The following is a 22,820-nucleotide window of genomic DNA, read 5'->3' as shown; positions in this document are numbered from 1 at the left end:
AAAAAAAGAAAAGTCTAACTTCCAGGCCGGTGTTCCAAGGCTTTGCCAAAGTCAGTGGTCAATTCACAAAGCTTTAGCCTGTATTGCCTTTTCTCCCAGAGTTCTCAGCAACAACTGCCTCTAAGTAAGGGTTCTTGTTACCTTCCCTTTCGTCTCATCTGGAACACTTATCAATTATTTGTCGCCCATCCTATCTGTCCCGGGAGTTTTCATCGATCATCATAACTGCTGTTTACATCCCTCCACAAGCAGACTGTGGCTCGGCTTTATCGGAGCTTCACGACACGCTTAGTGGCAACATCAACAAACACCCGGACGCTGCTATTATCTTTGCTGGGGACTTTAACAAAGCCAAACTCAGGCAAGTCATGCCTACTTTCCATCAACATGTATCCTGTCCAACCAGAGGGCCGAACATACTGGATCATTGCTACACTCAGTTTAAGAATGCCTACAAAGCTCGCTCACTACCGGCTTTCGGCAAATCGGACCATGCCGCCATTTTCCTCACACCGGAATATAAACAAAGGCTCGTACAAGATTCCCCGACGCAGAGGGTGGTGACGCGATGGTCCGCCCAATCAGAAGGAATGTTACAGGCGGCTCTTGATGACGTAGACTGGGACATGTTTCGTGCATGCTCATCTGACGTCAGCGAGTTCACGGATGTAGCGCTAAGCTTTGTAAACATACTAGCCGAACAAGCTATGGCTACAATAACCATAAGGACATTCTCAAATCAGAAACCGTGGGTGGACAGATCAATCCGTGCAGCAATAAACAAGCGCACTGCTGCTTACAACGCCGGTCTTCTGTCGGGAAACATGAGTGAGTACAAAGCATCATGCTATGCTCTCCGGCGCGCAGTAAGAGCCGCCAAACACAGATACAGGGAACGCATAGAGTCACATTTCCAGCTAAATGACTCCCGACGTATGTGGCAAGGACTAAAGATCATCTGTGAGTTTGGAAATGAATCCTCTGCAGTGGTGAGAGCAGATCCGTCGCTGGCTGACGAGCTAAACACTTTCTACGGCCGCTTTGAAAGCAATCTAAGCAGCGTGAGTCTGTCGATCAGCGCGTCAGGAAGCAACAGCCAGATCAGCGATCATCATGCGATCACCGTGACGGAGGACGAGGTTCGGAGGGCACTAAAGCGTGTGAATGTAAGGAAAGCAGCCGGATCTGATGGGATTTCTGGCCGTGTTCTGCGGTCCTGCGCTGATCAGCTCGCTGGTTTGTTTACATCCATTTTTAATGAGTCTCTTGCTGCATCGGTGGTTCCCACCCCATTCAAAAAATCGGTCATCATCCCTGTGCCTAAGAACAATAAACCCTCTTGCCTGAATGACTATCGTCCAGTTGCCCTCACATCAACAGTCATGATGGTCTTTGAAGGACTGGTTAAAAACGTCATCTGCTCCTCCATCCCGGATACTCTGGACCCTCTTCAGTTTGCCTATCGCCCAAACAGATCCACAGATGATGCCATTTCTCCCATCCTGCACTCTTCTCTCACACACATTGACAGCAATAACAGGAACTATGTAAGGCTGCTATTTATTGACTACAGCTCAGCTTTCAATACCATAGTCCCCATAAAGCTAGCTTCCAAACTCATAGACCTCGGACTGAATTCTTCACTCTGCAAATGGATTCTGGATTTCCTCACCGGCAGCCTCAAGTGGTGAAACTGGGCCAGTACACCTCTAACTCCATCACCCTGAACGTAGGAGGCCCGCAGGGGTGTGTCCTGAGTCCCCTGCTTTACTCTCTCTACACACACGACTGCGTGTCTTCGCACAGCTCCACATCCATCATCAAATTTGCTGATGATACTGTGGTTCTGGGCCTCATTCACAACAACAACGAGACCGCATACTTGGATGAGGTAGAGAAATTGACATCATGGTGCCAGGACAACGGTCTCTCTCTGAATGTGAGCAAAACTAAAGAACTGATTGTGGACTTCAGGAAGAGAAAACAGCAGCCCTACACTCCTCTTATGATCAGCGGGACCCCTGTGGAGAGGGGGAGCAGCTTCAAGTACCTTGGTGTAAACATCTCGGAGGACCTGACTTGGACTACTCACATTCAAACACAGGTTAATAAAGCAAGGCAAAGACTGTACCATCTGCGACAGCTGAGGAAATTCAGGGTCTCACCAGCAATCCTGAAAACCTTCTACTCCGGTCCTATAGAAAGTGTATTGACTCAGTGTATCACAGTGTGGTATGGGAACAGCTCAAGCCAAGACTGCAAAGCCCTGCAGAGAGTTGTACGCGTAGCTGAGCGCATTTCAGGGTCTGCTCTCCCCTCTCTGCAAGACATCTACCTCAAACGCTGCAGAAGTAGAACAGCAAAAATCATCAAAGACTCAACCCACCCCAGTAATCATGCTTTCACTCTGCTGCCATCTGGTAAGCGCTACCGTAGCCTGATGGCAAAGACCGAGAGACTCAGGAGGAGTTTCTACCCCCAGGCCATCAGGCTCTTAAACTTAAACTTTAACTCTAAACGTGTATCTTAAATATTTAAGTCTACAGTCCACATTCATGCACATTATTTTGTATTCTATATTTAATTCTACAATACACATTCTTTTCTTATTTCATCTTTACATAGTTTCACTTATGTATATTATGTATATTTTACAGAAATATATTATGTACATTTCCTGTACTGTTTTCCTTAATTATTGCACTGTCCATGGAGCGGACCTGGGTTACATTTCACTACTGGTTGTATTTGCTAAATATAACTTTGTATGTGACAAATAAAAGAATCCTGAATCTTGAATCATTTGTAAGAACCTGCCGCCCTTGCGATAAAGAACAAATAGCAGACTGTAAACAAACAGGAGCAAGTGACCATGCTGGCGTTAGAACAATCTTCATCCTTTTCAAAATAGAGAAAATGATCATGAAGGATATGAATGGATGAGGATCCGAATAGAAAAGATCCTTAAAGGGTTGAAAGGAGTTAGAACGTAACACGCTGGCTCAGCATTAAACCTGTAGATTATGTTTCCTTTACTGAGTACGATGAAGGTCTGCAGAGAAACAGGTGAGAGAGGTCAGCATGGAGACTTTCCCCTTCATGGATTCAACTCAAACATTTCTACGTAGTTTATTTTAAATTTCCTGTAGAAATGTCAAAACAATGCGTCGCCCTGTCCCTCCCTTGTGTCCCGATTAAATGTGTTTTGTCCTAAAATATCTAAAATCTATCTCACCTTATTTGGGTCTAATCCAAACCATTAATATTAGATTTTATTTTTCTAATCAAATTTTAGGGAAAAACCTTTTGTGATCCATAGAATGGGTCTAGATCTTCTAACGGGATGTTGAGAAACTCTGGAGGTGGGTCTCCGAATATAAAGGGCAAGGGCTTCCCTGCCTCCAAATGACTGGCTGGTTTAGGAAGATCATCTTCGGCAATCTGTTACAGAGAAAACACAATCAGGTTATTGGTTGTCTGTATGCTCCACTCAGATCGATTAGTTTGGATTCTACTTCAATGTTCTTGTCCTTCTTCCGTTGGAGCTCCTCCTCCTCAGCCTCATGTCGTTGTTGGATTTTCTCCAGTGAGGCTGGTGTAAAACGAATGAATACCTCAGCGCCAAGAGGAGGCAGCAGTGATGTCATGTTGCCAATGCTCAGCTCCCCCAAAAGTTGACTTTAAAGAACTGATGGAAGCTGATGAAGACACATAGAGAGAGACAGTTACAGTACAATCCAGTTCTTATGAACATACACTGGAAGTAGCCACTTAGATAACTGGATTTTTTTTTATTGCAAATGTTTGTATTAATAATTCATAACATTTTCTCCGGGTTGTCATTCTTCTCAGGTGAGGTTGCCATTGGTTATGACTTTATTCAGCAGTTCAGCATTTGTTTCATATCAGACACAGAAAAATTGAGTGAAGCGTTGATTACTGAGACAGTGCTATTCCTAGAAACCAAATGAAAATGCTGGTCAGAGCAACACAAATACCACCAGGACAAACATCAACCAGTACATGCAGTGGGTACAAGAATCCACACAAACCCAAAGTGTGTCTGTGTGTACTTGTGTAAGAGTATGGTAACATTTGTGCAACCATGCCTGCATTACCCTGCCTCTCTCACACACACTTACACACACACACACACAGGCCTTTTCCTTATGAGTTTCCATGACAGAAACAGCTGTTGGGAGTTATCAGTTTGACTCAGGGGTCTTATGTTTCTTTGGGTACGATGGCGAAGCTCATTCCGGCCCCTCCCACTTCATTTTTGTGATGGTTCACAGCCCCCCCATTAGCTCCTCCTCTGATCAGCTGCTGACCTTTACTCCTTCACTTCAGATTCAAGCCCAAAGCTTTGGTTAGAAACAGGGTTTTCACTTTTGTGCCCTATAGGAGTACATGGGGGGGGGGGGGGGGGGGGCAGTCTAAACCCTGATATGTACATTTACATTTAATCCTGTCAGAAACATTTGATTAGCAACTTCATCTATTTAATGAGTTCTATCCTGTGGGGTTGGGGGCTTCTTGCTGCTCTTTCTGGGTTTTAACTCCCCACTTCTTGTCAGTTGTGACAGATCAATGATCTTGTCTGTATTCTGTCTAAAGTTGAACATTTGACCTTCTGACCTACCCCAACCCTAACCAATCTCCATAATGGCCCTCAGCATTGAGATGCCAATGGCTGCAAAAGGATGGTCATGTTTTTTTGTGAATGTGATTAGCTTCTACCTACAAAGGTTATAGATATTTTAACCAAAGATGAGCACATTTTAAAGGGAAATGGGGTACATGCAGGAAACCCAAATAAATTATTTTAACTTAGTTCTTCTTATGGGGTAGAGCCTGTGGGGTGTGACAGACATTTCCTTCCCACTGAACAATCTAAATGACATCTAAACAAATCTAAGTTGGTGCTGTGGTTAGATAGTGGTGTTGCTGTTGCAAAAAAAGTGGGTAGGGTTAGTCTTTACCTGCTGGTAGAAGAAATATGTAAATGATTGACTGAACATTGTTAGAGCTCCTGTATAAGACAATATCTGATTCTGCAGGATCTTCTATGACATCTGGTAACTGACACCACAACCTGTTGTTACAACATAAACGACAGCTACGCGTTCATAGATTCATCATCAACTTCCAGGATACACTCAATAGATCTGTAAGTATCTTGTAGTTAGAAAATCAGAAGTCTATCGTCTAAATGTTCTAGAGTGGACATGGTTTATGACTCACACTTGTAACATTAAAAGCTCCTTTCTCTTTCGGCTTTTCCCATCAGGGATCGCCACAGCGAAACAACCTCTCCTTCGAGGATGAGTCGCATGGTTAACTTGGCAATGTTTTACGCTGGATGCCCTTCCTGACGCAACCCTCTCAATTTTTTTTCTCTCTTTTTTACTTGTCCTGTCCAACAGCTGGGCAGGCAGATGAGAGCTGAGGGCCTCTTGTGTTGGACATATTTTACTTTAACAACAGGGGTTATGAATCTACAGACAAACCAGAGGTATGTCTGAATAAACCCCTTTTGGAATTGAGGCCAAACTTTATTAATTTCAACGATGTTTGAAAATCTTGGGTGTTGGACCGGACGGAAAAGGAAAGGAGGGAAGAAGAGAGAAGGATGTTAGAGAGGGGGGGGGGGGGGGGGGGTAGGAGGGTGATAATAGGAGGGGAGGGGGGATAAGACCATGAAGCAGCATAAAGCAAACCTCTAAATTTAACCGGTCTTGGGACAGGCACAGAAGGGAATAGGGAACAGCCCGGATTCAAACACTGGTTTCACGGATGGAAGGCGCCACAAACCAGCACAAGCTAAACCAGCTCAGCTGCTTCCTGTAATTATATAAATCACTTCAAGTTTTCCCTGATTGTTTTCAATGTGCTGCAGTCTTCTTCTTGTTCTCTTGGTTATTGATGCCATTTTCATCTGGTGTTTTGAGGGTTATGAAATAGTTACCACATGGTTCTAAAATTATGGATCCTTTTTTCTTTTGGGGGATCCACCCCATTGTCCACTGCACCAATATTTGTTCATAGTTTGCCATAATTACAATAAAAAAACACAACTATACATATGAATTAAAAATGAGAACTGTATTTCAAAAACATTACAGTATTTTCCTAAGGAGAAATTAGCTTTTTGATATTTATATGTACTCATTTGTAACTATTTTTTATTAACAAAAAATAACTAATTGTGTGTGCTTTTTCCGCTATTTAAACTCTTCACTGACCTTGTTGGCTTTAGAGAAATGTATTATTTACCCCCCTGACCCCTGAGTCAAACTGATATCCACAAAAAAGGTCTGTCATTAGTTTTACAATAGTATGGTAATTATGGCTCAATAAAAACATCCCATTCTGGTTAATATTGCAGTTTTTAACTTCAGCTCTGACCAGATCCAGACAAAGATTCACTTGATAAACACGCATCCAAAACGATTCAGAACCAGAGTAGCTTCTTCCTCCAGACAGAAAGGTGAGGCTGTTTTGGTTATGCTGTGATCAGATCACAAACAAACAAATGTCTCACTCCTTTGGCTCTCTGGAAGCTGATGGTAACTTCCTTGACACACAAACCGGTTGTGAAAGCTCAGAAATCCGCCCCACATACACCAGCTGTGGGTGTAACACTAGACTGCAGAATGCTGCCGGCCACAGTCAGCTGTTTCCTGCTTGGAATTCACTTCTGAGGTGGTATTAGAGTAATAAGTTCAGTAATGTGTAGCAGACTGTTTAAGCCTTCTGGCCAGGAGAGGGCGCACCTAGTTTTAAACATCTGTCTGCTCACAAATAACTTTGTTATTGTAAGCCCACGAGAAAAAAAAAACATCAAAAAGGAAAACAAACAAGAAAATAAAAAGGCAAAAGTGGAGCAGACTTTGGTGACAGGAGCCATGTCGTTGGTTCAGAGACAGGAGGCAGAGCTGCAAGCAGCAGAGAAGAAGATGCTGAGGTTCTGTTTGGGACCAGGATGGATCAGGACTGAATCCATCAGATCATGGTAGATGTTCTGGAGATCAATGCAGGGATCAGATGGACACGTTTGGACAGAGAGGAGGAACAGTGAAAGTATACTAAGGTTGGAGCTACCAGAAAAGAGGAGGTTCGTGGATGAAGGAGGGCATGAGGGAGGGGGTGCAGAAGGAGGTGGATGAATTGCTGTACCAACTATTTAACAACAAAGAGGACGGAGTCCTCAGAGAATGGAGAGGTATCAGTGATCCCCAAATACGGTCTGTCACAACTGTAGCATGTAGATTGTGAGATTATTGGTTCAAAACGACAGTTGGGTCATACTAAAGATGTCAAAATAGGACACAATGACAACTTGATTGACCTTTAACATAAAGAGTTAAAAATTGTGGAGTTAAACTAGCAAATATTACTTGAGTTGAGCTGTAACTGTATCTCATTGCACCCGCATGGTAAAGAGGTACCTTCATTCCTCCAGGAGGGTATTCCAGGAAGCATGTTTAAACTCCCCGGACTTTAACCCTGAACTCTGGCTGAAATCCTCCTGAACTTGCTTACTCTGGGTATGTCGGTTCCTAAAGACCGGATATGAGTTGGCGTAATTACGCTCCACTTGGTAACCCTGGGTTAATGCACGTGCACAGCAGGTACATAAAGACATTCTCAATGGATCACAAATTTACGGAGTCACCATGGAAACACGGGGAGAAAAAAAGAGAGGCTGTACTTCAGTGAGACGGAGTCTGAGATTTTAATGACGGCGTATGAAGATTATACGACCATCAAAAAAGTAACACGGCTGCATCATCAGCAAAAGAAAGAGTTTCTGCTTGGAGAAGAATAACGGACAAAGTAAACGCAACAGTTTCTATCATTTCTATTTTCATTGTGAAGAAATAAATATATATAACTTATCCAACTTAAATGAATTATTTCAATTGGTAACAAGTAATTGAGTTAAATTATTCAACCTAATTTCTTATGTCTATCCAACTCAATTATTGTTTTTACACATTCAAATTTACATATTTATCTAACTAAATGTCATATTACTACAATTCAGTTAAATGTTTTTCCATCTTAATTTATTGTACTTCTTGAACTCTCAGATGTCTAAGTTAGATGCAGATATCCTCATTTTTATAACATCAAAATGAATGATATAATATGGATTTGCAAAAAATATTGAGAATTCAATTATCACAATTCTGACTGTAACTTCAGTTCTTCTTCCATATTGTTGCACTAGTCCTGCTAAATATCCTCATCCTCCTCTTCCTCCTTCTCACTCATGGTGCTGAAAGAATTAAACATAACAGGATAAATAACTAGACAAAACACAGTAAAACAGCTAAACAACTAAACACATTTAGACAAAAACCCACACTCAAACCCAAATTCGTCCAGACAGGCAAAGGGAATGGTATCCCACAATTCCTTGCGCTGCCGATCTAACAGCAGCACCAAAGTTACACCTACTTAACTTCTTTTTAAGCTGACCTAACTAAAACAATGATTTATCTAAACTGTAGCAAATAATGAAGTTAGATCAAAGTATAAAGTTTATCTTTCCAACATCCATATGTGGTCTTATCCCCCTCTCATGGTGGAAAAAGAATTATCTGAGCTTCTTCATCCACTAAATCATCTTCAAATGGACACGCCATGCTGCTTCACCTCTCTGAAAACAAACTAACCTTCAACTAAACCTGCTCCAGACCAGGTTATGTTCAGAGCATGAGTTGCTATGGCAACTTGACATATCCTGAAACATACCTCTGTTTTTGGAACCGAAACTGAGGTTATCAACTTCCTTAGCCTCAAACTTAGGGGAGCTAGCATAACCTGCTTTCTGGAATACTCCCCAGGTGTGTGACAAATAAAACACCTTTATGAGTGATCTTCATTCATTTCAAGCCTAGACTAGATCCTGAACTGCTGTTGAATCTCAAAGCTTTCATTGAAATCTAAAGTCATTTAATGATCTTCTTTCTATTGCTAAAGCTGAACGTTTGGAATTTGTTTACATGATGCAGTTAAAAACAAAGGAAGGTTTCTGCTTCTGTTTTCACGGTAATCTTCCTTTTCTGGCAAATTTGGATTTCTTTTGGTCAGGTTGTCAATCAAGGAAACGTCAGCTCCCTGCAGGTTGGGGTTAGGCTTTAGCGAAGTTTGTGCATTCTATTCACAAACGTTAGGACAATCACTAGTTTATCTGTATTCCTTCTCCTGGGGAGGGGTGGGAATTCTCTAGGGTATTTTTTTCTATGTAGGTTCCTCAGGACTTGAACCCTCCTCCTGTCGCTCTGGAGAGCTCCTCTGCAGCTTACTGGGTTTTTTGGCATTGTTTGCATCCACGTTTGTCTGGAGTTGGATCTGTAGTCTGGAGACGATCGTGTTGTTGATTCTGGAATGTTGCTCCGAGTCGTCCACTCCTTCATGGATCTGTCTGTCTTTCTGATCCGGCCTTCAAGCCTCTTCACTTCGCCAACAGACTGAACAAACTCATTAGAAAAGCAGGGTCTGTTATTGGCTTCAAGCCTGCCAATCTGGAAGAGGTAGTGGGGGACAGACTACTGGCTAAACTAGGGGCCATCATGGACAATCCCTCCCACCCCCTCTTCAGGGAGGTGGACAACCTGAGAAACAGTTTCAGCGGCAGACTTATACACCCCCGCTGTGCCAGAGAACGATACAGGAAGTCATTCCTGCCATCAGCCATTAGACTCTACAATTTATCTGGCAGACTTGGATGTACATAAGAATTCTAAGAGTTACAGACTGTACAGTTATTTTATTATTATTTTGTTCAAAATTTTCCTCTTTTCTTTCCTGTGTCTGTCTGTCTTTATCCCCCTATTTCCTTAGTGCTGCTACTGCAACTAAATTTCCCTTCGGGGATTAATAAAGTTGTTTTTGAATCTTGAATCTTCCAGGAGCTCCATCAGTTGTTTCTGCTGGGTCTTAATGACCATCACATTGTCAGCCAAGACATCAACTGATTTTTTTTTGGTGTCTTCTACTTTCTCCATCACTGGCCTTTTCTTCAGGGCCTGGGTCGGGGGTCACTTTTTGCAATAGATGACTTTTACAGATGTAAGAAAATTTACATCTGTATATTTTCTTCTGGAAAGCCTGAGCTGAGTGCCATCAGTGTTATCGCACCAAGGATTTCTAGGAGGACTCACCCACGCCAAAATGACCATCCAGTGGTCATAAGGGGGTCATAATAGGGAGCAGCAGATTAGCTCAGGGGTCCTACGTATTTTTTATCAATTGAGAGGGAGGCCTTTCCTGGCCTCTGAAAGAGTCATCTATCTACTGGTTACGTCCCAGCTGGACTATGGAAACGCTCCGTGTCACATTGTGGACCACCTCTCCAGCATCTGCATGTCTGTCAGGATGCTGCTGGAAAAGACAACATGACCACATCCCATCTGTTCTCGCAGATCTCCACTGGCTTCCAGTCACAATTAAGATCCAGTTTAAGATGTTATTTACTACATTTTAGGCTCTGAAAGGTTGGGCTTCAACATATTTTTCTGAGCTGCAGCAGAAATGGGCCTCAGGAAGAAATTTAAGATCTTCCATCAGCTTCTCGAAGGTTCTTCAAACAAGACTCAAATCCAGAGTTGACAGAACATCTGCAGTTGCTGCACTTCACTTGTAGAATGGTTCTCCCATTCAAACGAGAGCTTCCAAAACTTTTTTCAGGTTTACAAATGAAAATTTTCTTTTCTTAATCTGTCTTGCCTGGATACATAATGTTTAAATAAATAAATGAGAGTAAATCCTTATTGAAACTCATTTCTTTTTACTGGCTTTTCAACTCAGGTAATTTAACTTTTATCCTATTTAATCTATCTTATCTATTGTTTTTATTTTTTATTGCACTTTTTCCACTTTTGTATTAATTTCTTTGTTTTTCACTGCGTTATGATATGTTTGTCTAACTGTACAGCAGTAATATGAACAGAATATGTAAAGTTTTAAAAATGCGCTAAATAAATGAAACTGACAGTTGTCATGCAGATATTTACTAAACACGTAAGATTAATTAGGTTGACAGAGTACATTACAATAAATCAGATAAAATCAGATCAGATTGATTAGATTGGATTAGAGAGATAAACATGCAGACAGCGAAAAAAACATGCAGAAAACTTTCACGCCCTTGATTGGCTTAACGTTGTACTTGATTCCTTAAATCTGTACACATTTACATCGCCAGGAATGAGCAAGTCTCTGAGTTTGAGGTAAAGGAGCAGAGAGAAAAGAGGTCTCCTCGATTGTAAACATAATACGTTGTAAATGGATTTTACCTTTTGGTTAAGATTCCAATTCCTGTCAGATGCAGCGTATCAATTAGAGTATTGATTGGAGCGCCTCTTCCTACAGCTCTGCTGAAAGGGGACAGTGACTTTGACCAACACTGAGCTGTCGGTGCAGCTGTTTGTGATTTCAAAAGGACCCTGGTGTTGAATTCTGCTGTGCACAACACTGATGGAGACACGCACACTTATAGGCACTCAAATGCACAAACTCACAGAGACACAAACTGACAAAGAGAAAAACATACACACAAAGTGACAGACACACCAGCTTTCAAAAAGTAAAACACACAATAATAACACACACACACACAACCTTATAATGGTACCATCATTTTTTTTTTTTTTTTCTACTTGTCCTGTCCAACAGCTGGGCAGGCAGATGAGAGCTGAGGGCCTCTTGTGTTGGACATATTTTACTTTAACAAGAGGGGTTATTCATCTTCAGACAAACCAAAGGTATGTCTGAATAAACCCCTTTTGGAATTGAGGCCAAACTTTATTCATTGGTACCATCATTTTGCTGACAGCTATTGTTGCTGAATTTGGTTTCCAGTCAAACACAGGGGGGGGGCTCAAGCTTCCTGTCCTTTGTCAAAATCAGGCTTCAAAGATTTATTTTCAGTCCAGCAGTAAGAAGCTCTTGTCAGCTTTTATTTTTGTGGAACATTTAAAACTCCAGCCGCCTCTGCAGCGCAGCAGAACACTGATGTGCCCCCTCCCCCCCCCCATCCTGCCTGAGTCATGTCCTCCATCTTTGTTCTGATGGTGTGGATGATAAACTTCTTTGCAGGAGAAGGATCGTGTAAACCTCCCGGCGGTCAGGGAGTAATTGTCAAACTGCTGAGTCATGACGGTTGACTAAACTCATCAAATGTCCAAGAACTGAAGTTAAACCCTACTTTGTGTCTCACAGCCTCTCAGGTGGGCAGAAGAGAGTGGGCTCTGAGTCTGTTCACCTACTCAGGTGAGAAGGTGTGAGTGGATTTGTGTAAAGCTGGGCCATGCAGATTTTGACCACAAGCACAGCTGCAGCACAGAAGAGATCAGAAATCAGCCTGTGGGATAATCTGTCTATTAAACCTTTCCTTAGTCAGGAGCTGGTGCATCTGGTTTACAAACTTCCCCGAATGCAGCGTTAATCCATGAGGCTGAGTCCCGTTTCCTCTGGTAGAGCATTAACCTTTTCCCGACACTCACTTTCATGCCCCGAGCTAATTTAAACTGTAGCAGTTGTTAATATCTGATCCCTGATCGGCTTCTCCAGCAGTCAGCTGCCCTATAAATACTGAGCGGGTTCATGTGGAGACGAACGCTCGGTTTATAAAACCCAACCTGAGGCTCACGGCTGCACCTTCAACTATTAAAAGTCAGAGTCACATGCAGGCCTGGATCCTGCAGCCCCGTAACCTCTGCCGCACAAACTAAGTCTGACCGTCTCATGTGGACCGCAGGACCCCTACCTGCCCACTGCCCAGAAATATGACACCTGGGAAAAGTGCGATGCAGGTTACACAGCAGCACAGGTGTCTGAGCCTGGCTGACCCACAGATTTAGCCTTAAGACAAAAGTATAGCCAGTCACATCCTCATCCCACCACTCCTGACACAGGTCAGTCTCTGTCAGACTGACAGCCTGAGGTCAGAAGCCTGGAACCCACACAGGAGCTTATTTTGTTTCATGCTGCAGTTTAGTTTTTGACAACAGTTCAAACATGCATCTCATTTTCTAGTGTAACATTCTCACAGAACCAGACCTCTGAAATGGATCAGTCCCAAAGTCAGGCCCTCGGTGCAGACATGAAGTTCAAACATTCTTCCCCCTTACCTGTTTTTTCACAAAGTCGATCCTCAGAGTTCTGGTCTGTTTGTCTCCAATCCGTCCATGTGCCCTCCTCCACCCAGCCGTTCCTTCTGGAGTGAAATTGGAGAGGTCAGGTAGTGTGTCATCACGCTCGCACTTGTGCACACAGAGAAACATGTTCATTACTTCCATCAGATCTTCCTGAACTCATATGCTTTTTATAGTCCTCCAAGAAGACGCAGAAGAATCTATTGATGGACGATTTAAGGACACCTTCAGAACTTTGTGGCACTTTTCAAGGCAACCAGTAGTCATGCCAATTATTGTGTCACAAAATGGTTTGTACATGTCAGTTTCATTTAGTTATTTCAAACAATTTCAGAAACAACCCTAAAGGGCAGAATAGTTGGAGAAAAAAATCTGCGCTGCTCTTGGTATATCAGTGTGTTTGGAACGGCCTGAAAGCTGGGATTGGACGCCCCCTGCAGCTGGACGCGCTCCGTTCTTTGAAAAGAGCCTGGAAAGGTGTGTAAAGAAAACATGGAGGTGTGCAGGGAATCAGTTGATTTGTAAGGCGGATGGGGGAGGAGGGTGGGAGAATCTACTACATATATTAAAGGCCTATTTGTCATGGTGCCTCTGTCAGACTCCTCCCCCTCCAGCCTTGCTCCACTCTGCTCCTGATTATTCACCAGCTGTCGGCACTTCTCTCATCACCCTCTGCTGCTTAAAAGGAAACCCAATGCCACAAATCAACGCCAGTTGGTTGCCCATTATGGTGACTAGCCTGGTCTCGTCAAGTTCTAGTAAATCTAGTCTGTTCTCTAGTTCTGGCTCTAACCTTGTCTCCTTGTCCCAGGAATTCTGCTCACGAGTGACGTCAGGGTGGACCCCTCTCTCTGCTGTCTGGAAGAACCCAAGGACTGCCGCGTTCGTACCTTCAGCCGTGCCACAGCCTTTCACCTATCTGGATCATCTCTCGCCTTCTCACAGCGTCATCCTTGGAGAAACAATAAATTATTCTTACCTGCCACGTACCTGTCCTGATTCTGGGATCCAGCGTCTGGGTCCGCCTAGCATTGAAATCATGACACTATTTACTTTATTTCAGCAGTGTTGCCAGAATAGACGGTTTCCTGCCCAATTGGACGGTTTAGATTCTACATTTGAGGGCAAAAATAGCTTTAGGCGGATGGACATAATGTGGGCGGGTTTGGGTTCGGTTCAGTGGTTCCTTATAACACGTCTCAGCAGGAACGGAAAGGTGAGCCAGTGTTTTACCTGTAAACCATCCTCACCATCTGGAGGTACTGATAATAAAATAAAATCTGTCCACTTATTTACGCTAAATGTAGTTTATATGATGATTTTCCATCCTTTTGCTGTATTTTGCATGTTTTGTTTACAACTACGTCGCGGGAAACAGCGCACAGAGCGCAGCAAAGATTGTGCAATCCCTGGGTCATAGCGCCTTTAGTTTACTCTGTTTATGCTAATAATCTCATTCTTTACTAACCATTGTACACTGTAAAAAAAAAAGGTATATAACCGTAAAAAACCTTGAAACCACGACAGGAAAACCTTTTATACTATAAAACTGTTCACAATTGTCATTTTGACTTAAAGTTCCTGTTAATCAGTTCACTGGTAAAAATTGTAATTACTAAATTATTTCTTTGGAAAAAATACATAATTTTACTGTAAAGGACTTGGGCATTGTTATTTTAACGGAACTTTTCTATAATGCTTATAATAGTCAAACACTTTTATTTTTACAACTTTTTATTGACAAAAGCACAGGTTTTTATGGTAAATGTTAGTGTGCAGTGGCTGTAATATGTTGTGTTTTTTGCAGGAATTTGAGAGTGGGGTTAAATGAACTACCGTATTTTCACGACCATAGGGCGCACCGGGTTATAGGACCCGGTCTCAGTTACGGTGGATTTTTCTGTCTTTGACAAATACAAAAGGCGCACCGGGTGTTAAGGCGCGGGCACGTTAACGCCCCGTTCAGACCCTCAGAGCCTCCAGAGTGGGTTAATAAAAGAACCAGTCTCTGTTTAGAGGAAACGTTTTTCTTTTTTACTGTTCTCCCTAACTGGGTGATACAAACTGAATGAGACTCACAGACTCACAGACCCCCCTCCTCGCCACTCTGCTTTACACACACGCTAGCAAAGAGACGGCTTAAGCACATATACAAACACTCAGTGTGTGTTTAATAAATGTAGCAGGAGCATTTTGAGTTAGTTTTGATTTATTTTTTATTTTTTTCAGTCATATAACAGCATCTAAAAGGCCACCATTCCGCGTAGCTGATAGCTGCAGTTTAAACAGGGCTTCAGCCATTTTGGAAACAATGTTGTGGGGACCCGGGACTTAGCCCATGGCCTCTAAGACTCGTGGGAAGTGTTGATTCCCACACCATTAGTTAGGGAGCTGTGAAGAGAATTGACACTCAAGTTGTTACAGTTATATTTGTGTGGCAAAAGCAAATAGGTTGAAGTGCTGGGGTTAAGCGTGAGCTAATTGCGCATCTGCCCACACTGTCCTTACTGAACCTGTTAGTGGTTGTGACATAAGTGGGGCACACATAGCTTTCTATTGTTGTCAGTTAACTGACAGTGTACCTTTCACCACCTCACATTAGGCGTACCGCCTCACAGTCTGAAGAGAAGTTAAGACTTTTAAGTGCGCCCTTTAGTCATGAAAATACTGTTGCTTTATTTTATGCATGTTTTTCTTGTTCATTTTAGGGTGAAACATTGTTATTTCTTCAAGTAACAACAGCCAGAAATCACTACACGGAACTCGCCAGCCGCGCCCACCCAAAGAAGTAGGCACCGAAAACGGTGTGCGAGGACATGGAAGAGGGGACATCGTGGAGGTATCAAAGTCCGACTGGCAGCTAACCCAACTCGCCCAGCCATACCATCTATACTTCTAGCTAACGTGAGGTCCTTGGACAGCAAGATGGATGATGTTCATCTACTCCGATCAACAAACTGGAAAACGAGTAACTGCTGTGGTTTCATCTTCACGGAAACATGATGTCATTAAATGCAGTTTATTAAACATTCGATCCATTTCCTTTAAGTCCCTCTTAGTCAATGAGTTAATTAATGATAACAACCTCAGTCTTCTAGCCTTAACAGAAACTTGGCTCCAACAGGATGACTATGTTAGGTTAAATGATGCAACACCCCCCCCCCCACCACCACCACCACCACCACTTATGCTTACTATCAGAAATCCAGGATTTCAGGGAAAGGAGGTGGTTTGGCAGTAATATCACAGTCTAGCTTACTTCTCAGCCCTAAAGTTAAAAATGCTTATAATTCATTTGAAAGCATCATTTTGTCTATAAATCACCCAAACAGGAAAACTCCAAAACCTCTTTTACTCATAATTATTTATCGCCCCCCCGGCCCATATTCAGAATTTTTAACTGAGTTTTCCGACTTCCTATCGACTATTGTGTTAGATTCTGATCAAACTATAATATTAGGGGATTTTAATATTCATGTTGATGACCCCAGTGACTGTCTAGGAAAGGCTTTTGCAGCTTTATTAGATGATGTTGGTTTCACCCAAAGTGTGAATGAACCCACTCACTGTCATAAGCACACCCTGGACCTTGTTCTAACCCATGGGATAGAGATCAGCCAGCTGAGTGTCCTTCCTCTTAACCCCATCATTTCTGATCACTTTCTGATTACCTTCCAGTTTAAACTGGAACATCCTTCTGCCCCAGTGAATAAGAAACAGCTTAGAAGAACCTTAACTGACCGTTCTGTGTCTGAGTTTAAACACACAGTTCAGCCAGTACTTAGTGATATTCTGAGAAAATACTCTGAGTCCAGCTCCCATAGTATCAGTCCTAGTATAAATGACCAGTTCGTTAATGTTGCCTTACAAGCCCTCAGGAGTACACTCCATGTTGTTGCCCCCTTGAAACCTAAGTTCGTCAGACAAAACCGAGTAGCACCGTGGTTTAACGCTGAAACTCGTTCTCTTAAACGAGAAACCCGTAAGTTGGAAAGGGAATGGCGCCGCTCCGGTTCAGAGCAGTCTCTGGATATCTGGAAACATAGCCTATTAAATTATAAAAAAGCTCTGCGTAGAGCTAGAAGCCAGTACTATTCAACCTTAATATCAGAGAATGGAAATAATCCAAGATTTCTTTTTAGCACTATAGCTAGATTAACTCGCAGTCAGAGCTCAGTAGAACCACATGTTCCCGTTTCTCTCAGCTCTGATGATTTTCTTACATTTTTCGATAGTAAAATCTCAAATATTAGACATAAGTTAAATCAAGTTATTCCTACTATCAGTCCAGAACAGGCTGAAGCGGTAGAAATGGAGGCATCCATAGAAACCTCTGTAACATTGGACTGCTTCACTGCTGTGGATCAAGCGGAAATAACATCAATTATTACGTCCTCCAAATCCTCAACGTGTCTGTTAGACCCAATTCCCACTAGACGTTTTAAAGAAACTTTTCCCCTAATTAATGATCCCATATTAACAATGATAAATGCCTCTCTGGAAACGGGTTACATGCCACAGTCTTTTAAATATGCAGTTGTTAGAAGAACATAAACACTCACCTGAGCACAGGTGTTAGCTCACCTTTGCAGTTATAGTTTGCATGATTGAATGAATGAAAGATTTCACACTAGTTGGCTTAAAGGCATAGGTATGCGTTCGTGAACACTATCTGTTTTGTGTACATGTTGACATGTGAACATTTTTTGCAGCTAGCAGGTGTGTTGATAATATTTGAGTGTGTGTGAACAGGCCCCGCCCTTTTTGTACTACATTTGAACTGTACCGTAGCGATAAACAACCAGTAAACCTGTCTGCTCTATGCTGCTTCATGGTCTTACCCCCCCCCCCCTCACTCCCCCCCCCCCCCCCCCCCCCCCCCCCCGACATCCCTCCCTCTTCTTCCCTTCTTTCCTTTTCCGTCCGGTCCAACACCAAAGATTTTCAATCATGGTTGAAATGAATAAAGTTTGGCCTCAATTACAAAAGGGGTTTGTTCAGTCACACCTTTGGTTTGTCTGAAGATTAATAACCCCTCTTGTTAAAGTAAAATATGTCCAACACAAAAGGCCCTCAGCTCTCATCTGCCTGCCTAGCTGTTGGACAGGACAAGTTAAAAAAAAAAAATATGCAGTTGTTAAACCTCTTCTGAAAAAGCCCAGTTTGGATCCTAGCATCTTTGCCAACTATAGACCGATATCAAACATCCCCTTTATTTCTAAAATCCTAGAAAGAGTTGTAGTTAAGCAGCTTTACTGCCACCTACAGGACAACAGCCACTTTGAAGACTTTCAGTCGGGGTTTAGACCTCACCACAGTACGGAAACTGCACTAGTTAGAGTCTCTAATGACTTGTTATTGGCCTCAGAAAAGGGACTACTTTCTATTCTGGTCCTGTTAAACCTCAGTGCAGCCTTTGACACTATCGACCACAGTATTTTACTCCATAGACTAGAGCAGGACATAGGGATCAGAGGATCTGCTCTCCAGTGGTTTAAATCCTCTCTGTCCGATAGGTATCAGTTCGTTAATGTAAATGGCCATTCCTCTCAGTGCACTCGAGTCAACTATGGAGTCCCACAGGGCTCAGTCTTAGGACCCATCCTGTTTACGCTTTATATGCTACCCCTAGGAAACATAATCAGGAAACACAGCATTAATTTTCATTGTTATGCCGACGATACGCAGTTGTATTTATCCATGAATAAATACAACTGCGTATCACTATCTCCGTCTTTATTTGCACTATTTATTGAACCTCTAGCTGCTGCTATTAGGCAAAGTCGAGACATTGAAGGCATTCAAACCGAAAAATTTAGAACACAAAATAAGTCTTTATGCAGATGATGTTTTACTATTTACTCCAAATTCACAATCTTCCATCTGCCAAATCATCTCCCTAATTAATAGATTTTCCTCAGTTTCAGAATACTCCATAAACTGGTCTAAAAGCACAATTCTACCAATTAATTGCAATTATCTAAATCCGTCATCTATTAAAATACAAACAGGCAACATAAAGTACTTAGGTATAAATATCTCCTCTAGGCTTTCTGATCTACTCAAGCTAAACCACACCCAACTACTTAAAACAACCGAGGCTGATCTCACTAGATGGAAAACTCTACCCATTTCTCTAATCGGGAGAGTTGCAGCCATAAAAATGATGATTCTCCCAAAAATTAACTACCTATTTTCAATGATTCCTTCCAAACCTCCAACTACTTGGTTCAAATCATTAGACTCATTCATTTCCCAATACCTCTGGGAAGGTAAACCCCCACGGATTAGTTTAAAAACTATTAAAAAACCTAAAGATAGAGGAGGACTAGGCCTTCCAGACTTCCAGGACTACTACTCCGCGAACAGATTGTGTTATGTACAAAAATGGCTGAATCCTGGTGTGCTAGATGAATCCTGGCTAGACATTGAACAAAATCTCTGTGATAACCTAGATATTTCTAATTTACCTTTCTTCAGTTCTAAAATTAAGCAACACAAATGCTTCAGAGGTTTAAACATCAGCTCATCCTTAACAGCCTGGTGGGATTTTCTTAAAAAAAAACAACCTCACATTATTTTCATGTAAACTTACCCCCATTTGGAATAACCCTGACATTTTGATTAACAAAAACATGATTCATTTTGCTTCATGGAAGAACAAAGGAATCCAGCAGTTCCAGCATATAATTCAGAATAGAAAATTTATGTCCCTCTCAACGTTATCCTCAACCTATGGAATTAATATAAACAAATTTCTAGAATATCAGCAGCTTAAATCAGCTATAAGCACTAAATACTGCCTGACCCAAATAGACCTAGACCCTCCCCTTACAGTAACACATTTCATTGACCTTAAAAATCCCAAACTCACCTCCAAAATTTATAAGATGTTATCAGACACAGATGAAACCATTTACTTACCCATGACAAAATGGGAGTCTGAGCTATCATTGAATTTTAGTGATCAATTTTGGCTACAGATCTGTTTGAATGCCTTTAATATGACCAAAAGCCCTAATCTGCAACTTATTCAATACAAGATTCTCCACAGAACTCACTACACCGGACAGAGGTTATTTAAAATGGGTCTCAATCAGTCTGCTATATGCACACAGTGCATAGGTAACAACATAGACGACTATTTGCATGCCCTGTGGTTCTGTCCACCTGTCCAATCATTCTGGCGTAAGGTTTGTGAGGATTTATCAATCTGGTTTAATCATAAGATTCCTGCTTGCCCCAAATTCTGCTTATTAGGTGACCTGAATAACATCAACATGGAATCTAACAAGGCTTATATGGTTCTCACCGCTGTATGTATCGCAAAGAAAACTATCCTCCTAAACTGGAAATCTAAAAATAATCTTAGCATCAACCACTACAGAAACCTCATGTCAGAGCATATTAGTTTAGAGATAATGTCCTCCACAAAAAACCTGTCGGCTTCAGACTCTCCCTGGCGATCCCTGGGTTGCTAAGGTTGCGTGCCTGGGCTGGCTTGCGGAGACGGGGCGCCGGTCGGGTGGTGGCCGGCTCATGGGTTCCGGGGGCCCTGGCTTCGTCCCTGGCCTTTGTCTCGGTGTCCGGCGCAGAGAGGGCCCCCTACAGGGGCCCTCTCTGCGCCGGACCGCCTGGCTGGTGGGGTGGGCGGTCCCCTCCTCCTCCCCTCCCGGGCTGCCTGGGTCCGGATGCTGGGGGGGCTTCTGGCCAGGGGGGCTCTCCTCCCCTCTCCTGGTCTGGCTGGTCTGGCTGGTCTGGCTGGGTAGGATCTGGCTCCCTTTATGAACACATGGTTCACGTCGGCAGCATGCATGTATCTCCACCCCCACGTGCACGTGCACACTGCCACACTCCCTGTCTGCTTCATCCCTCCTCCTTACCCACAGTGTATTGATGGACAGATTTTTTTCGCTCATCTTAGTGTCAGATTTTCACCTTTTATGTAATATTTGTCTTTCCAGCAGATCTGGTATAATTGTTACAGCTTAAATTAATAACTTATTCAAATCAGTGCTTGTATCCCCCACCTTTTCACCTTTCTTCCTTTTACTCTCTTCCACCCTCCCCTCACATTCTTCCCCTCTCCCTCCCCACACACACTAAATGTAACAAATAAATAAAAAATAATACGACAAAAAGGGGTTTATACAAATCTACACTCTAGTTTCTTGAAGCTATATAACCTCTTTTTGTGATAGTAAAACCTGTCCAACACAAAAAGCCTTCAGCTCTAATCTGTTTGCTCAGCTGCTGGACAGAACAAGTTAAAATGAAGAAAAACAAAAAAAAAGAAAAAAAATCATTGCAGATTTTTTTTTCACCCCCCCCCCCCCTCTCTAACATCCCTCTCTCTTCTTCCCTTCTTTCCTTTTCCGTCCGGTCCAACACCAAAGATTTTCAAACATGGTTGAAATGAATAAAGTTTGGCCTCAATTACAAAAGGGGTTTATTCAGTCATACCTTTGGTTTGTCTGAAGATGAATAACCCCTCTTGTTAAAGTAAAATATGTCCAACACAAGAGGCCCTCAGCTCTCATCTGTCTGCCTAGCTGTTGGACAGGACAAGTTAAAAAAAAAAAAGAGTATTTATCCATGAAACCTGACCAGAATGAGGATATAGAGAAACTGAACGCCTGCATCAGAGACATCAAGACCTGGATGACAATTAATGACCTCCTCTTGAACCCAGAAAAAACTGAGGTCATTATACTAGGTCCTAAAAACCTCAGAGATGCTCTGTCTGCTCAGATAGTCTCCCTGGATGGCATAGGTATAGCCCCCAATTCCACAGTTAGAAACCTTGGGGTTTTACTTGACCAGGATTTATCATTTAAGGCTCACATATCTCAGGCGTGCAGAACTGCCTTTTTTCACCTGCGGAATATTGCTAAGATCAGAAATCTACTTTCTAAGAGTGATGCTGAAAAACTCATCCATGCATTTGTTACATCGAGGCTGGATTACTGTAACTCCTTGTTAGCAGCGTGTCCTAAGAGTTCCTTAAGAAGTCTCCAGCTTGTTCAGAACGCAGCAGCTAGATTGTTAGCAGGAACTAGCAGAAGAGATCACATCACTCCTGTGTTAGTTTCACTTCACTGGATCCCAGTTGATTATAGAATCCAGTTCAAGATCCTCCTGTTAACCTAGAAGGCCTTACATGGAATGGCCCCGTCCTATATTAAGGACCTCATAGTCCCTTACCATCCAATGAGAACACTTCACTCACTAAATGCAGGACTGCTTGTGGTTCCTAGAATTAGTCAAAGTACGGTTGGAGGTAGAGCATTTAGCCACCAAGCCCCTGTTTTATGGAATAAGCTCCCAGCTCATGGAAGAGAGGCCGACTCAGTTTCTACATTCAAAGTTAGACTGAAAACATTCCTCTGTGGACAGGATTTTTATCAGACTAGTTCAGGGGTCGGCAACCTTTTTTTCTCAAAGGGCCATTTGGGACCGCCCCTGATAAAAAAGAAAGCTCCCGGAGCCACAACCCATTTTGACATCATTATATATATTATTCAAAGGTGCTCATTACGTCGATCGCGATCTACCGGTCGATCTTCAATGACATGAGTGTAGATCGCGGGCCAGAAAAGATGTAAAAAAAAGTACTTCTTTAAAATACACCAGCCAATCAAAATCCTCACT

General features: G+C 42.5%; 1 protein-coding gene and 1 long non-coding RNA gene across 2 annotated transcripts in view; one reads left to right on the top strand and one right to left on the bottom strand.

The window, feature by feature from the left end:
* The window catches only part of scn4ab (sodium channel, voltage-gated, type IV, alpha, b), a 48,000-nt gene extending 34,017 nt beyond the window's left edge, over positions 1-13,983 (bottom strand). The window contains exons 1-4 of the mRNA XM_078952066.1: positions 13,146-13,983; positions 3,516-3,698; positions 3,304-3,441; positions 2,935-3,052 (exon numbers count right to left, since the gene is read on the bottom strand). Coding sequence (XP_078808192.1) covers positions 2,935-3,052; positions 3,304-3,441; positions 3,516-3,647 — 388 coding nt within the window. The 5' untranslated portion in view covers positions 3,648-3,698; positions 13,146-13,983. The remainder of the gene's footprint in view (positions 1-2,934; positions 3,053-3,303; positions 3,442-3,515; positions 3,699-13,145) is intronic.
* LOC110013542 (uncharacterized) lies at positions 13,507-14,112 on the top strand. Its single transcript, XR_002288686.3, has 3 exons — positions 13,507-13,646; positions 13,768-13,899; positions 13,981-14,112. It is a non-coding gene; the product is annotated as an uncharacterized LOC110013542 (long non-coding RNA).
* The last annotated feature ends 8,708 nt before the right edge of the window (positions 14,113-22,820 follow it).

The sequence above is a fragment of the Oryzias latipes genome, chromosome 8 (assembly GCF_053564925.1).
Source record: "Oryzias latipes strain Hd-rR chromosome 8, Olatipes_Hd-rR_3.1".
NCBI lineage: Eukaryota > Metazoa > Chordata > Actinopteri > Beloniformes > Adrianichthyidae > Oryzias > Oryzias latipes.
The sequence above is the reverse complement of the archived record's forward strand: the minus strand, read 5'-3'. Positions and strand labels throughout refer to the sequence as shown.